Source organism: Taudactylus pleione, unplaced genomic scaffold, assembly GCF_031769625.1.
Source record: "Taudactylus pleione unplaced genomic scaffold, aTauple2 ptg000040l, whole genome shotgun sequence".
NCBI lineage: Eukaryota > Metazoa > Chordata > Amphibia > Anura > Myobatrachidae > Taudactylus > Taudactylus pleione.
The window spans coordinates 22,394,148-22,411,977 of record NW_028284442.1 but is presented as its reverse complement, the minus strand read 5'-3'; the positions used below and the strand labels follow the sequence as shown (position 1 = coordinate 22,411,977).

Sequence of the window (17,830 nt, the reverse complement as noted above, 5' to 3'; positions counted from 1 at the left end):
AAAGTTACTGCCACGCTCATAAAATCCACATGAAAAGTTAATGTGCTGTAAATAAGCATTTTTACTAAGAAATCTATTAATCTCTTATAGCTATTTTTTTACATTTCCGCTTGAAAAAATTAATTCTATAACAGCACAATACCTAAAGTTCCAATGCACATTGCTATATTTTAAAGAGATGATGACTAGTACAAGAAAAGAATATGAGAAAACATTACTAAAGCCAAGACATATCTGGGATACCACAAGTACATGCATAAAATGCTACAGTAATAAAATTCACCTGTTTCCTATAAACAGGATAGGCAGCCATCTTGTAACCCGAGACAATATTTCTGACGGTGCAGCTTTTTAGTGACATCAGTGAGGAAATGTTCTCCTAGTGCTTAGATATACATGATACGCATTCTCAAAAATATTGACTCAGATGACAAAATGGCTGCCTAAACTCTATTAGCCAATGGCTATACTATAAATGATCAAGTGATCCATACAGTATTTAGATGAAAATGATGAAGAATTTATGAGTCAATTGGGAACAATGATAAGATCGCATGGGCTTTGCGATCAACTGAAAAAAGGATGTCATGATTATAGCCTAATCAAGATCATCATAAACATGTTAACATTGTCAATATCTGAATTTTAGTCAAAACGGTTTCCAACAAAAGATTTTTTTTTTTTTTGTAGCAAGGAGCTAATACATTATGGTAAAGGAAACAGACATGCAGAGGCCAGTTTATTGTTACCTTGCATTGATTATTTACTCAGGTTTTATGTTATGGCAGAGAGGCAATCAACTCTCTTTATTGCCCAGTCAAGGCCTTGAAACTTTGAAGTATCAAAGGAATACTTATAAAATTGTAACTTATGAATTAAAAAAAGATAGCATACATCAATGATATACAGGCCATTACACCACCTACAGTGATAATGTATCTTCCTATAGCAATTGCTATAAATAAATCAGGTTTTCAAGGTAAATTTTCAGAAAATTATGCAACGTGTAATGAAAGTAATACCATTATTAGAATTGTTTTCTGTCAATAAGCCAATAAATTGGTTGTAATAAAAATCACAATATTAGTTCAACCCATTCAGTCGCGGGACAGAGGGTATGGGAGAGGGTATACAAAATGGCCAATGGATAAAAAGTAATGATTTTGGAACTGTCTGCTACTCAGATTTTGACCATAATTTTTATCCTTCCCCATATGGCAGTTTGCGTGAAACAGTTAAGTTTTAATTTAAAGAAACAATTTTACTTTATGGTTTCTAAATTTAAACGTGTTATCAATTTTATTCAATCGTCACTTTTTTTTATAAAGTTCTGTCAGACTCTCTAATGATTTCAAACAACATGTAAGCTCGCAGGTTGTTGTTAGAGATACACTGTGTTCTGCATAGAAAAACTCAATATACACCTACGGCCATGAGATGCTATACTTAAGTTATTTTTAGAAAAAAGTTAAAAACATTTTACGAATTTTATGTGGATTTCACCACTGGGGTATGGGGTTTCAGTGGTGTACATTTTAAAGATTTTTATATTTCACTTTTAATCATACATGTTAACAGACCAATGAATTCCATTCTTTGAAAAACAGGATTTTGGTACTTACCGATAAATCCCTTTCTCCGATTCCATAGGGGACACTGGAGGCTTCATGACAGTGGGGTATAGACAGTGCTAAGTGGGAGCTGGCACTTTAAATTTTAGAAGTGTGACTAGCTCCTCCCCCTCTATACCCCCCTACAAGCTCAGTCTTAGGAAACTGTGCCCGAGGAGAGCTGGAAGAAACAAACGTAAGAGGTAGAGGTAAAGCAAGTACACATAACAACAACAATACAGAACGTTTAGAAAGTTTGAAATAACAGTACACAAGAAAAACATCAACCAGTCATAACTTATGACTATAACCATGGCAGGAATGAACAGCAGAGGGTGGGCATCCAGTGTCCCCTATGGAATCGAAGAAAGAGATTTATCAGTAAGTACCAAATACCTATTTTCTACTTCATCCACTAGAGAACACTGGAGGCTTCATGACAGTGGGGACGTCCCAGAGCTCCCATTACGGGCGTGAGATCACCGAGAACCCTGCAAAACAGCACGGCAATACTGCGCTGCAGAAGCTGCAAACGTGTCAAATCTGTAAAATCGGAGAAAGGTATGTCGGCCCAACCGAGTGGCCGCCCGGCAAAGCAACTTCATGGAAACCCCGCGAACAGCCGCCCATGAGGAATGCGCAGTAATGGAAAAAGGAGGCTCCTTGGGAGGAGGCCACATATGCCTGACTGATGGTCAGACGAATCCAGCGGGCAAGCGTCTGTTTGGAGGCTGGCAAACCAGGATGAGCAGCGTCATATAAGACAAACAAAGCATCTGTCTTACTTATAGCTGCAGTCCATTTCACATAGATCTGAAGAGCTCTAACGACGTCCAAGGATCTTGAAGTTGGTGAATCTTGTTGAAGAACCGGTACCACAATAGGATTTTTGATGTGGAATTCCATTCTCTTACAGAGTTCCGCCCTATCCGAGTGAAATACCAAGTATGAAGGACGACAAGATAGGACCCCAAGCTCCGACACCCATCTGGCTGAGGCCAGTGCAAGTAGAAGTACTACCTTCCATGAAAGGTATTAAACCTCCACAGTCTCCAAAGGTTCAAACAGAGAAGATTGTAAGAAGGAAAGGACCAGATCCCATGGAGCCGTTGGAGGCACAAAGGGTGGTTGTAACCGGATAAATCCTTGCAGAAAGGTCTGAACATCCGGAATGAAGGCCAGCTTCTTCTGGAAAAATACAGACAGCCCAGGTGTAGTCCGGCCGAGAAGCCTGCTTGCAGAAAAAGCAGGAGTCTGGCTAGACTAAAAACTGTAGGAGGCGACTCTCGTCATTCACACCATGAAACATAAGCTTTCCAACTACGGTGATAATGTTTTGAATTAAATTATTTTCAGGCTCAAAACATAGTATGGATTACCCTGGATGGGATTCCTCTTTGTCGTAATATGGCCCTTTCAACAGCCACGCCGTCAAACGTAGCCGCCTTAAGTCTGGTTAGACTAAAGGACCCTGTAGTAAGAGATCTTCTCTCAGAGGTAGGGGCCACGGATCGTCGATCAGCAGAAGATGGAGGCTGGAATACCAAGCTCTGCGAGGCCAATCCGGAGACACTAAGAGAACCTTGGACCTCTCCCTCCTGATGCGTTGTAGATTCCGAGGGAGAAGAGGAAAAGGAGGGAACAGATAGCCAAAACGGAACCGCCATGGTGTTGACAGTGCATCCACTGCCACTACCTCCGGGTCTCTCGTCCAAGAGCAGTACAGAGGCAGTTGATTATTCTGTCTGGATGCCATGAGGTCGACCTGTGGAAGACTCCACCGTTGGACAAGCTGTCGAAACACCTGAGGATGGAGCGACCATAGAAAAAAAGAGAGATTTGCCCTCCAGCACACTGCAGCAAAAACAATACTTAAATCCTACATAATAATAGAGATTTAGAGGTATTGGTTACACATATTTGCAAATATATGAATAAGCGCCAGGCCAATCGTCAAGGCTCCTCTATACTGGCGTCCCTAATATTAAGGGGCTCACGTCCGAGCAGCAAGGCACCCCAAAAAAATTCCAACCAAGGGCCATCCCCAGAGCGACCATTCCACTGGGTGCACGTCCTGCTGGCTGAGGTAGGCTGCCTACCAATGGAATGAAAATAGCTGAAATAGCCACTGTGAACTTTTCTGCCCAGAGTAGGGGACGGCTTACTTCCTTCATTGCCGCCCTGTCGGTTTATGTACGCCACTACCGTAGCGTTGTTCGACTAGACTGACTGCTCGGCCCCGCAACAGGTGATGTGCTGGTTGAAGAGTGTAGAACGCTGCCCGTGATTCCAGGATGTTTCCCTTGAATTTAAGAGCTTCCACAGCTTTTTTAGCTTCTGGGTCCGCTGCTATTGACGATGCGTTAAAACCACCAGAGCTGAAGTTCTGGAGGCGAGGTTACAAACATCCTTGGACGCCTCTCCAAGGTAGGCTGCAGCTTCCCCTATGTGTTCTGCTAGAGGAATAAGTTCCTCCACCGCCCAAGACAGCGGTTCCGTCGTCCGTGGAGACTCTTGCTGTGGATTACACTTGTCACAGAATGTGGGGCTAGATGACTGCCCCTGTGTATACTTTTCTGCACACTTTGCACAGGTAAATGACTTCTGAGAAAACTCAGAGCCCCTTCCAGCCTTGGTACACACAAAACCCACACAAACTACAGTAAAGTGTAGTGGAGAGGGTTAACAGATAAAGACTGAGATATGCAGAGGTAGGAGAGAAGGGCAGAAAAGGAGTATCACACTTGCCACCAAAAAATGCTTCCAGCAGTGCTAACACTAGGCACTTTAAGCAAGTAACTATTGAGAATAAGATAGTTACTGTCTTGCCTAAATACTCTACTAACCAGCCTAAACCCCACTGTACTGTGCACTTACAGGTCAGGGATGGCTCTCAGTCTCAGCGCAGCATACAGTGTCCTCCGTGTAATGGCCGCCAACACACTTCAGAGCAGCGCTGGGAGGAAGGAGCAGGACTCCGGAGTTAGGCTCCGCCCCCTGCTATGGCGCTCATTCAATGTAGAAAGCGCGCTGTATGAGGGAGACCCCACAGCCTGCTACTGTATGCCCTGACAAAGAGTTAAGCTTGATACGCGTTGGCCTATGACAGGAGACACTGCGGTTATCTTGGTGGCGGAGGAGTGACGTTGTTGCAGACTATAACATTAATTTTAAATACCATAGATTATATTTTTTTTGTTTTCCCCCTTCAGGCTACCATTAATGATTATAATTCTACAGAGCATCATAAACTACTATGGCAACCACTACCTCATGGCTCATAATATAGTAAGCAGAAAGGGTTTGTAATGCCCCTCTGAGCTCCATATGCACTGTGATATCCTCCCTCTCCTCTCCCCATGGCCCACACATGACATGTAGTCTATGTCTGTGCAACTAAAGTGAGAGTTTTTAGAAGTGGAGATGTTGCCCATTGCAACCAATCATATTCTAGCTATTATCTTCTAGAAGGTGCTAGCTAAATGTTAATTAGAATCTGATTGGTTGCTATGGGCAACATCTCCAGTTCTAAAAACTCTCACTTTAAAGTACATTTACCCCAAAGTACCTGTTAGACATACTTGTTCTTCCTCCAGAGAGAATTTGAAATGAGATAATGATTTCCAGGAAGATAGCTTAAAAACAATATGTAATCACATGCATACATAAAATATACTTGCTAAATAAAGTAAAAAAGTAACCTATTTGGGATTACCGCTTTGATAAGCCCAGTGATGTTATATATTTACCATGCAATAGTTGCTTAAGTCATTCTTTTACTCTTCTAGGAGAGTTCCAGAAGGGGAGATAAAGCTAGTGACTGTGCTGGGTGGGGTGTGTCTCGACAGCGCAGACCACTTCATACATATTTCACTAAGAAGTAGACGAGTGACCTACTTCCCCAGGAGTCCGTGGGACATTCGTTAGTCTCCCGGAAGTAACAGGAGAGTATGCAATTATGGCTTAACTAGCATCAAGCAAACAAACCCCACTTATGTTACAGATGACCATCACCTATACACAAGGGACGCAGCAATTTTATGAGCAGAACTAGCTTATTTATTCCCAAGCAGCTCCCGACATCACTGAGACATAAGGAACTTATTAGTGTCTTATTGATGTCACCAGTTTACAGTAATCAATAGGCTGCATAAATATTGATCGAGCCCGTAAAAAGGCTGATGCCACCTGTTGTAGCTCACAGCACCATAAAAACTTATATTATACTTCATATACTGTCATTTTAGAACTTTAAACGTGTCTGATCATTTTAAATCTGAGAGGTCATTTGAGCAGTATTTTACAATTATTAATTTTTTCTACAATCTGTAGCACAGATCCCATTGAAAACTCTGCTTAGCATCTGTCTTAAAAAAAAATGCATTAATAAACATGAAGAACACTTCTACCTCCCACTCTCAAAGACAGAATAAAACAAAGACCAGCTGTATTCATCAATGGATCCTTGTTCTAAGCATAAAGGCTAATTACATTTTATTTTGAGCCTACACATGGAAAACTTTACAGTTGCCATAAGTGGCTTTCTGATATTCCATCCGACACACTGGCAATATTGCACAGAGACACAGAGAGAGAGAGAGAAATCCCTGGATTAGTAACACTTTCCGTACCTGTTATTACATAAAAATGCTCCATATACACGAGGGACATTTATGGCTTTTTAAAAATATATACACTCCTGTACGTTTTGTGCAGGGCTCGTTTGGTCTGTACGGTGTAATAGTGTCCTAGCATGCCGAATACTGTAGATAAATCTTGTTGCACTATATGTAAACCAATTGTTCAGTATACGGTGGCAATCCACAAAGGTAAAACAAAAATACCTGGAAAGCAATCAGAATGTCTCAGAGGAAACTCAAATGAGCCCTACAGAAAAGATATATATAGATAGATAGATAGATAGATAGATAGATAGATAGATAGATAGATAGATAGATGCACACTAGTCGGAGTGGGTTCTGATCCCACAGAATCCCGTTCCTTGATCTAAGAGAAGTAATACTTAATAACATTTTTGAGGTTTAAGAGTCTGAAATTTTGCGGTTACGCTGATAGAATTTACCAACATCCTGTGTGCAGTAGTGACATTATAATAAATGCAGCTTAGCATTACTTGAAGGAACACACTTCTATTTGTTTTTGCCTTCTCTGACTGCTCTGTATTCAGCTATTTGAACACTTTGAAAAGAACACAGAAATGGATGTGGATTGAGTACATATGGGTTGTGTCATGGAATACGTGCTTCTTGCCTTTAATAAATACATATGATAAAACTAAGATACAGGCATACAATAAACAGGTGCATTAAAAACAAAAAAGTTTATTTCCATCAGCACTGAGAGAAATATATACAGTATATATTACTGTATATACATAAAATCTTCTATCTTCTTAAAAACAGAAAAAAGCAGAATCACTTAAATACTCCCTGCCCTTACAAAAAATGATGATAGGTGTTACTTTCATGACCTGCCAATTTTTATTGTGGCTTGGGTGACATTTCCTGTGAATTTCCTGGATGATGGAGCCAAGCTGCTCCCTTCCATTACATGCGCGATAGGTTGTAAATAAAAATCGCTCTCACATTAAACTTATGTGATCTTAATAAAGGTCAATGCGGTTTTTTATGGCTTCTGGGTTAAACTGTAGATATACATTTTATTTTATATTTATATTCCCTGAGGTTACAAGACTCGCAAGAGATATACTGTATATATATATATATATATTTTTTTTTTTTAAAGCACTGCAGATAATGAGAAAATGCAAGTGTGCATTACACCATGACGGAAAATTCTGCAAAGCTTAAGGGTAAGAAGCTGAGGCTGTGTACAAGCTGTGTATGTGATGACACAAAACCAAGAGGGTTGATCACCTTTTATATATTTATCTTATTATATTACGCAGCAAGGGAAAAGCTATTACGATGACGTGGTAACGAATAAAGCCAGAAAACAAGCAGCATTTAATGCACCAATGTCTACATTGAAAAACGAATCAGTTAATCAAATATATATTGGACCAAAGTAACTATTGCTACAATAGGATGGCTAGGTTTCTGTTTAGAACATAATAATGTAAATAAAATGAAGCCATTTTCCTGCCATTGTATTTACACCCAGAAGGAAACATTTCTGCAGCAGGATATTTCAGTTGCTAAGCAGTATTTTTATAATCACATTATATTAGTAAGCATGACATCTAAGGAAACCACTTCTTGCTCAGGTTTATCTCTGACTGGACAGGAAACATTTGATGGTTGCCTAGCAACCGTGGAAACCGATGTAATAGGCCTGGGGAATTCCATATATAAGTACTATAATAACAAAAACAGTAGATGGCCTTTGCGACTGATGCTAAAGCTCTTACACAAAGTCTGTGTGGTCACAAGCTATATTGCAGATCTTATAAAGGTTTTATTATTATTTTTTAATGCTAAAATGGTAACTTTAGAAGTTGGTGTGTAGTACACCCTAAGAATAAAAAACAAACCAACCAAACTTCCTCATTTCACTTTGTCATTAGTGTCTGCAATCACAATTGTACAAGCCAGACTCTAGGTCCTGTAGAGCATGGTGACATAAAGGCTTGCATTACCTCGTTTTCACAGAATTTGTTTTCTTGTAGTCTATAGTACTATGCAAAGTTTATGGCCCGTCTTAAATAGCTTGTGATCTATCTTTTATAAATGCAGTCTTTGCCTGGCTCAGTGTATACCTGTTTACCCTGTCGCTTGTCTTACTACATAATACACACGAAATGATTATATTTGTATAAGCACCTATACATCATATCTCTATAAATGATGTTCTTATAGCATCACTTCGCGCTCAATAGGAAAGCATGCATAATGAATGGCAATAGTGAACCCTTGCTGTAAATTATTACAGAATTACACATAACCTTGATATCTGTAAAGATCTTGAGCTTGCAAATGTTACACTAGTCCTTGGGCCATTAAAAAAGGTCACAAAATATACAGTGGTGGGGTACATTATGCTTTACATATTGTCAGAGAGGAATGGAGGTTTGTTTTGTAATGTCTTATGTGTGGGGGTCTGTTATATGCCATCCGCACTATGCCTCCTATATCTGCTGCCCCAAGCTCCTTTGCTCCTAAACAAAATATATTAACCACACGCCATGAATTCATGGACCCATCCTGCCTTGTGTCCGCGGCTGAGGCTGGTGGTGTAATGTGAGGAACATTTTCTTGGCACACGAGGCCCCTAAGTGCCAGATGAGCATTATTTAAATGCCAAAGCCCACCTACTATGTATTGTTGCTGACCATGTGCATCCTTACAGGGCCAAAGTCTACCCTCTTTCTAATTGCTACTTCCAACAGAATAATGCGTCATGTCATAAATCACACATTATCCAGAGCTAGATCCACAAACATTTCAATAAGTTCACTGTACTCAACTGCACTCCAATGCCACCAGTTCTCAATCCAGTAGAGAACCTTTGTGATGTGATGGGACGGGAGATTTGCAGCATGAATGTACAGCTGTGAAATCTGTAGCAACCGCGTAATGCTGTCATGTCTGCCTGGACCAGAATCTCTAAGGAATGTTTCCAGCATCTTGTTGTAGCCATGCCACATAGAATTGAGGCTGTTTTGTAACCTTGTATGGGGAAGCCCATGCTCCCCAATTGAGCTATAAATATTGCTCATTTTGAGTACAGTAGAGGTAAGAAAACCATAAGTTGACACTAGAACGGTGACATACTTCAGTACTGTTCTGTCCGGCACACCCAGCAGGGTGGGCCCTATATTTTACACACACATAAATAGACTGGTTGGGTTTTAGTTTAGTACTCATTCACATTGAAATTCAGTCTTATTGGTTTACAAGCATTTTAGAAGGCTTTCTAAGCAACTGGAGTTTAACATATCCATTCCATTATGTTTTAAATCGTAGACATTTGATGGTTAAAGAAATGTTCCAGCTACAGCATTTTATACTCCTTATACTCTACTTACAATACAAAAAAATGCCTTTAAATATCTTTAAAGCCACATCATAAGCTGCGTATTTCTCCACTTCACAGGTCACTTTGTAATGTATTAGCAGTGTTAACAAAAGTGCAGTCACATTGAAATATCAGTATAAAAAAATTATGCAAGAATAGTGTGAGAAATCAAAATAAACAAATCACCACAATGGGCGGTATTCAATTAGTTTTGCACCCGCAGAAAAGTTTTGTCTGCCCGAATTTAGACTTGAGGAAACCAGCCTTACCCCCCAAAAAAGATGCACTAACATTGGGGATCAAAGTAGAAGTGTTCTAATAGCCCTAATAAAACTAATTGGGGTACTGAAGTAGTTTCAAATCCTTGCTATTAGCGTCCTTGCAAAAGTGGTGAAGAATGGCATTAAGCAGTATTTTTTGGTGAAATTAAGTAGTCCCATCAAATTTGGGGTGCTTGAAAATGGGTACTAGCATATTTTAATGTCTCTAAAGTGAAGTTTTAGAGAAATTAAATTCCTCGGTCATACAAGCATCTGCAATCCCAAAATAACTTGGCCCCTTCTTAGAGCACCCCCAGAAGCTTATTTTGCTAATTTTTGAAGTTTTTCCCCCCCCACGTTGGTAATTTTCGCCCCCAATTTCAAAGGTGTTTTTGGGGGGTTCCTGAAAGTTTTTATTTCTTTTTTTTGGGTGAATTGTCGATTGGGGGGGGGCTGTACCAATGGTTTTGAGTGGTTTCCCAACATCTATTCCCCAGAATACAGATTTTACACTTTTCTTCTCCTGCTGTTCTGTGGAGAAAAAGTATCACCTATTTCAGTGCCTTAACTTTCCGTATAGGCGAAAACGGAATGGAATACAGAGTGCAAAAAAAAAAGACAAAGTTATCGCTAAAAACCACGGAAAAACGGCTTTTCGCTTCTAATTGAATACGGCCCAATGTATGTATGTAATGTGGCCAGAAATGCTGCAAAATAGCAGCCAATATTTGGCAATGGCCTGCAGTTGTAGCGTACTTGGTCTAAAAATTGCAGTGATGCCCGATTCTAATCAAAATTGATCAATGATTTTTGGTCAGGATAATAGATGTGTTTGGAAGATGACCGCGCAGTGGTGTGACCTCTGTAACTTACCCCCAGTCACTCCCCAGGTGTGTGGACATACTGAGCAGTTGTTCGTCACATGACACTCCTAATAATACAGGCCATGTGTGGCAAGTATAACAGCTGTTCTGATTTTCTACTGGCAGCATTACAAACAAATCCATTTACACATCCTTTACTGGTAAAACAAAAAAACAAAGAAAGAAAACAAAGCTAAAACCACTTGAAGCTTACTTTGCTGATGTCTCTTCATCATACTTTGTTTTCAGGTCAAATAATGCTGCCTGAGACTTGTCCAAAGCTACAGAAGAGACAGATGTTACGTCAGAAACAACATTTGAATAATAAGCATCAGGCAGACATCAGAAACAGCCCTATCTGCACACTAACTGAACACTGCACTTGTGCCTGCAGCTTACATTATGTAGTTGTGTGTTCTGCACAGCATAAGACTACATAAAGCAGAGCGCAAGCCCCCATAGGTATTTCAGTGTGCAGTAGTTGTATAGCTGTCTTTAAATATGGGCACACTGGTCAGCTGCCCACAGCCCCAAGATTCTAGGGTCTTCAATGATATGCTGGAAGTGTCTACACGACTGCTGGTCCCTTCCCCTGTGCTGTGTGGGGCAGCAGCAGAGCGATCACCCACCCGAGGAAAGCTGGTGTATGCCCAGCACCTGCAGGTCACTCTGTACTGAAGTACCACTGAGAGATACCTCCATCCCCCTATTATACCCCGCTCATCTAATCTACTGCTCTGGACCAGCTGACATAGAGCCAAGCCCCTGTGTAACTGCGGGGAAACAGGGGACACTATGTGAACAAAGTACTGGGAATGCATAATTCCCATCACACTTTCCATAAGGTAACATGTGCTGCCCCGATTGTAATCCACAATTAGAGCGGCCGGGGTGCATCTTTCTCTGCCTGCCTCTCAGCCAGCAGCCCTATGCACAGAGTGAGCGGACACACTAGTGTGTGGTCGCTCACTCCGTGCATAGGCCAGCTGGCTGAGATGCAGGCAGAGAAAGATGCTCCCCAGTCACTCTGATTGCAGATTACACACAAATCAGAGCGACTAGGCAGCATTCTCTACCTACTACACAACATGCAGCAAGACAGTGAATGGCTGTCAGCATGCTGATTGGTGGATGGCTGGAGCTATCCACCAATCAGAGTGCTGATAGACATTCACTGTACGGAAGCATGTGGAGAGATAGAGCGGGACCGTAGGAGAGATAAGCTGTGTTTTTTATATTCATTCCTGTTAATGGGTGGGTAGGGGCTCAAGTGCATTGCTTTGCACAGGGCCTACTGTGTTGATAAGATGTCAGTGACTGACAGCAAATCACAAATGTATGTGGTTATTATTACTTTCTAACTAAATCCCATTTCCTTTACACGGCCTTGACTTCTGAATTAATTTTCAAACCTGTCTGCAGGACTTGAACTCTGTGTTCGGTCTCCTCAAGCTTGGAAGATGTAGACATCTGAGTCTCTTGCAGCTTCCTAAGGAGACAATGAAAGAATTAAAGACCGACTTTACCTCACAGAAGGGTCTGCCAACGTGATATTCTGGTCACACATGCAGCAATATCACCAGCAATATTGATAAATTGTCCTGATATTGCTGTTTGTAGTCACAACATTAATGCATTGGATCGTTTATGGACAGGCCAGTAAATCCGGTCAACAGATGTCCACGTGTGTAGTCATCTGCTGCCCCCATTATCACACCATTCCGGAAAAGGGTCTCTCAGGCAGAGTTACATGCATGTGTGACCAGTGATTTCAATTACAGGCACTTGTAAGATTCTTACATTAGTGTCTCAAGATAACATTTATATTTGTGTCTAAAACCATTATTCAAATGATGGAACTCCAGTGCTTGTAGCGTTAGAGTAATACACTAAAGCCGGACACACATGATGATACTGCTATTCAGCACAAGATCCCAGATGACCAACTTGGACAAAGAGTGGGCATTGGATTGCTTCTGATATAACTGGGGCCTGTTGGGAGATGACAGGACACTCACAAGCTGGTAGACAAGATTTACTAACATGCCTGATAATGATCCAATCAGAATATCAGGCATCACAGTTGTCTGGGGCCAGCTTCAGAAATGACTGTAGTAATAGACTCCTCAGAGTCATAGTGTGCGTGTGTCTGTATAATAACCCGACAGTAACTATGATGCTAGAATACTCTGATGACAAATTCTTGAAAAGTCAGAGCTATGGTCTTTCAACTTCTTATCAAATTGTAATTCAATACATTTAAGCCTAAAACACACATTTATTTATTCGCTAGTATTAGGAAAAATTAGGAACCCATCTGATGGGGTTCACTTTGACGTGGTACTTGGGCTTATAGGTTTAATCAAATATGTGCTAAGAACCTCAATTATACTACATATTATTTACAGATTTTACTATATATGTTTTGACTCTCTATGTTCTCAGTGATTAGAATGTGCACCAGCACTTTCTTTTACCTGCATATAACTACAAGTCTCATCATGGTAGCACCTCTTATGTTTAAAATTAGGGTGTGCAGTACAAGTCTTTCCCTTTCACATTTATTTATAAGTGGGGAGATAACAATGACATACATAAATAGATTTGTCCAGTCCATTCACAACCACTTGAGGAGAATTTTAAAATACAGATCCATGAACTGAACCAACTCCAAAAAACACATAAAAAGTAACATCTTAAATGCTCTGGGAATTTTTTCAAAATAATGGTGCATACACACGATCAGATTTTTTCTTCAGATATGGACGATAACGATTTAAAAATCGTTCAGTCGTTCATATCTGAAGGAAAATCGTTCATATCTGACATGCCTGAACGATGGACGATCAACGATGCGCGTTCCCGTTTGTCAGATAACGATATCTGACATCTGATGGGTTTGCAGTCAGACTTGGACGATTCCATTCATTTTAATGCAGTCAAAAATCGTTCAAATCGTTCAAAACTTTGGTCAAATCGTTCAAATCGTTTAATCGTTCAATCGTTCATCTGACAAATCTGACAAGTCTGACAAATCTGACCGTGTGTACGCTCCATTAGTTTGTTAACATGTGTTTTCATACTGAATTCACTTTTATTTTAGATTGTTACTTTATTTTTTGTAATCTTTCTTGCTTACTCATTGATGATAGAATAAAGGGTGGGGGACTTTTGGAAAACACCTATGCACTACGTTTAGGTCTGATAAGTTGTTATCAATATTATGGCCCCAATTAGTTAATTGTCTTTCAATATATGATCGTCTCTATGGGGGTGCTGCAAAAGACAATGGGTATAAGTGAACAAGAAAAAAGAAAAATAAAGAGAAGAAACAATTCTTTCTTCTCTTTTTTTCTTGTTTACTTAGTGATGAAAAAGAAAATACTAGAAACAATCCTAATAGCAGAAATAATGGGATTGGTATGATTTACCGCCGGACGCACGTCCGGCGGTTCTAATCCCGACGCTGGAAGACTGGCGGTTCTAATCCCGACAGACAAGTCATTTCCTAATCACTAACCTCACTCTAACCCCTTAACCCTAAACCTCCCTTAGGAGTGCCTAACCCCCCCCAGTAAGTGCCTAAACCTATCCCCCTTCCCCGCAGCCTAAACCCAAGACTCCCGGGGGGGGGGGGGTGCCTAACCCTAACCTCCCCCCGGGGGTGCCTAACCCTAACCCCCCTTCCCCTAGCCTAACCCTAAGTCTCCCCCGGGAGCCCCTAACCTAACCCTCCCCTCCACCATGGCTGTCCCCGCCCGGCTTACCTTCGATCGGGATGCCGGGCTCCCAGCGTAGGTAAAATTAGGCGTTGGGATTGGTAAAGTCATGTGAAAGCAAGGAGCTAAAATTGGTCACGCACTTTTATTGCCCCAAAATTAAGCTGTATATGAAAATTACCCTGCAACTTCCCTACATTCATCTCTCACAGAACAGTGTACAACTTAATCAAACTCTCTGCTTTCACTGCATCAAAGAGATCCACAAATATAGGAATTTCCCAGCATGTGTACAAGCCGCCGTATTAACACTATGCACGACTAGAGCCAAGAAAAGCTTCAACATAAAAAGTGACAAGGAGGGGAAAAAAAAAAAAAGAGACTCTACACACTGAAAAAGCAGAGCGCTAATCAAATAGTGATGAACAACTGTATGCATTAGCTGTTTTGTCATTTCGGCTACTAATGTAGCTGTCACTCATAGTGAAGGTAACAGAAATCACAGCATGCACAGGCTCCAATTAAGGTTCAGGTCAGCTCCAATTAAATAAAACTTATCAAAATACAATAATATAATGGGGAAGGTGAGCAATTTAATACCAGGCCTGGTTTCTTTCCTTATGCCTTTACTTTATTTTTAAAGGATGCTGGTAAGGCAGCTTTGTTCCAAAGCTAACCAAGTTACACTTAAGATTCATCAGTTTGAATTTACACATTGAAGGCATTCATTAACGACCTCACCAATCACCAATGAGACAACCCACAAAATGGCTGCCACCACCACACAATCTTCAAAAGGCTTCATAGATTTATTTTGCATCTTTCTCCCAGGCAACAAAACAGGATATGTATTTAAAATGGAAAACTATAGATTATACAATCGTATATTCATTGTAAAGTAAATGATCAGCCACCATCTTCCTGTCAACTATCCTCCTCAGTACTTCAGCCAGAGAACACGTCACTAAAATTCTTCAACATTCAAGTTACAGCAATTAAAGGCAACTGCTACATGGACAGTGATTTATATGAACACTGTGATAGAACAGAATGTTCCATGTTTGTGATTAACTTCATAAGGAATCTGTTTACTTGTGAAAGAGGTATCCATTTAAAATAAGAGCTTCACCCATTCTCTCTCACTCAATTTAGATAATTGTTATACATTTCTGCAGTCCAATGGTAGCGCTAGTTCACTACAGCCTTAATGGACAATATGGCATCCCTAATCATATAGTGCTGCTTAGAGCCGACACTACACCAGGGCCGTGTTTATAAAGGGTGCAGGGTGCACACGGGCACCTGGGTCCAGGGGGGGCCGACACTGCACACCCTGCACCCATATTTTACTTACCACTCCGGAGTCCCATGTCAGCGCTGGTGTTAGCGCTGTAAAAAACCGCCTGGTAAATTGCCGCCACGGCCACTTTCCCAGTGACCTGCGCTCATTGTGCTGCCGGCCGCCGGACTGAGAGGAGGGGGCCCGGCACGGAGGATGCACACGGGCCCCCTCCTCTTTTGAAATGCCCTGAACTAGACATTTTGGTGACCTGTGACAGAAAGAGCATTGGTGCGCCCCCTCCCCCAATTTTTGTAAAATATAGACATAAATCATGCGATAAAGGGGCGTGGCCTCGAGGGTAAGGGCATGACAAATCTGATTTGTCCCATACAATGATGAAGGGGCACCATTCCCTCTTTACAAACTGCGCCCTGTTCCCTGCGTTAGCAGCTAAACTCACCAGCAAGGGTACTCAAGGTCAAGGGGGCCCCCAGGAACTAAAACAAAGGCTGCACCTTACTGTACTTTATAGATGTCACCAAATGTCCCCAAGCAGCTCACTATGCACCAGACTGCTATAGACACTACTCTAGACTCAGACACTATTCTATATCAGTGTAACAGGAATATGGGGACAATGAATCAGAGACACCACTTATGTAAAATCTAATATTATATATATACATATATATATACATACATACATACACTCACTGTATATTATAAGAGCACGGTCGTGCCCTAATATTAAGGCTGAATCGAATAAACGGACTTCTCCCATAGGGAATTCCTGAGATGGGGCATGGTGTTTGAGGGGCTACATCTCAAAATCTATTGGACGCACTGAGCTGACATTTGGCATGGATGGATAAAATGGTCGTTCGGTGCTGCGTGCCAAACAAATGAAAAAAATTAGTAATTGGGAACAATCTAAGGTTTAAACGGTCAGTTTTTTTCTTCCATTTCCTGTTTGGTCAAAACTGACTTTTCTGCTTAAGTCTATGAGTGATTTTTGGGAAAGCATAACTCAGGGTAGAGCCAGGGGCGTATCTATAATGGGTGCAGGGTGTGCGGGGCACACGGGCCCCTGGGTCCAGGGCGGCTACACACCACACACCCTGCACCCATAGTATTACTTATCTCTCTGGAGTCCCACGTCGGAGCGGGTGTCTGGCGCTGTAAAAATCGACTGGAAAATGGTCGCAGCGGCGATTTTCCCGTCGTTTGCACATGCGCAGTACAGGGAAAATGGCCGTTGCTGCCAATTTCCCGGTGACCTGCGCATACTCTATAGACTCTGGGCGTACTCTAGTGCCCAGAGTCTATAACTCCGGCGCTGGCTGCGCACAGCTCAGTAGGCTGCCGGCCGCCGGACAGAGAGGAGGGGGCCCGTGTCGGAGACTTCACATGGGCCCCCTCCTCTCTAGAAACGCCCCTGGGTAGAGGACAAATTAGGACTTGGAGTTTGTTTTGTTAGGTAGCTCTTGTTCCAGTGTAGGGCCTTTTGAGGTTCAGCTAATTAAGAAAGTTACAGTTTTTAAACTATTAGCCCACAAATGCCCCATTATATAGATAGGAAATGTCAACTTGCTGCGCATGCTCAGTAGGTGCCTCCTGCATGGGGTGTACAGTGGCTTCACCTGGGTGCACTGACCTGGCTGGCGTTAGCGGCAGTGGTAGCGGGCGTTAGTGGCGGCGGGGACCAGATGGAGGGCATGGCGGCGCTGGGACCGGTGGAGGTAGCGGGCATTGGGGGCGGGACCTGGAGGGGGTAGCGGGCATTTCGTCAGCGGGACCCAATGGAGGTAGGGGCGTTGGCGACAGGACCCAGCAGAGGTAGCGGGCATGCGGGCAGACCTGGATCCAAGAGGATCCAGTCCATGCCAGCCATTCTGCAGAGTACGGCAGCGGTGCCACTTTCAAAAATGGAGCTTCAGCGCCAGTTTTGAATTTCAAGATGGCCACCGCGAGCCAATCATCTCCCCGCCCCCTCGGCTGGCTTATATAAGCCAGCGAGAGGCATCTGCCGTCAGTCCGTCGGCAGGGGAAGGATTGTGAAGAGCTCCTGAAGAAAGAAGCCACGGAAGCCCTAGGGAGG

General features: G+C 42.0%; 1 protein-coding gene across 1 annotated transcript in view; it reads right to left on the bottom strand.

Annotated features, from left to right (window-relative positions):
* The window catches only part of CUX1 (cut like homeobox 1), a 362,119-nt gene that overhangs the window by 122,080 nt on the left and 222,209 nt on the right, over positions 1–17,830 (bottom strand). Inside the window, exons 7-8 of the mRNA XM_088454694.1 lie at positions 12,144–12,220; positions 10,946–11,012 (exon numbers count right to left, since the gene is read on the bottom strand). Coding sequence (XP_088310820.1) covers positions 10,946–11,012; positions 12,144–12,220 — 144 coding nt within the window. The remainder of the gene's footprint in view (positions 1–10,945; positions 11,013–12,143; positions 12,221–17,830) is intronic.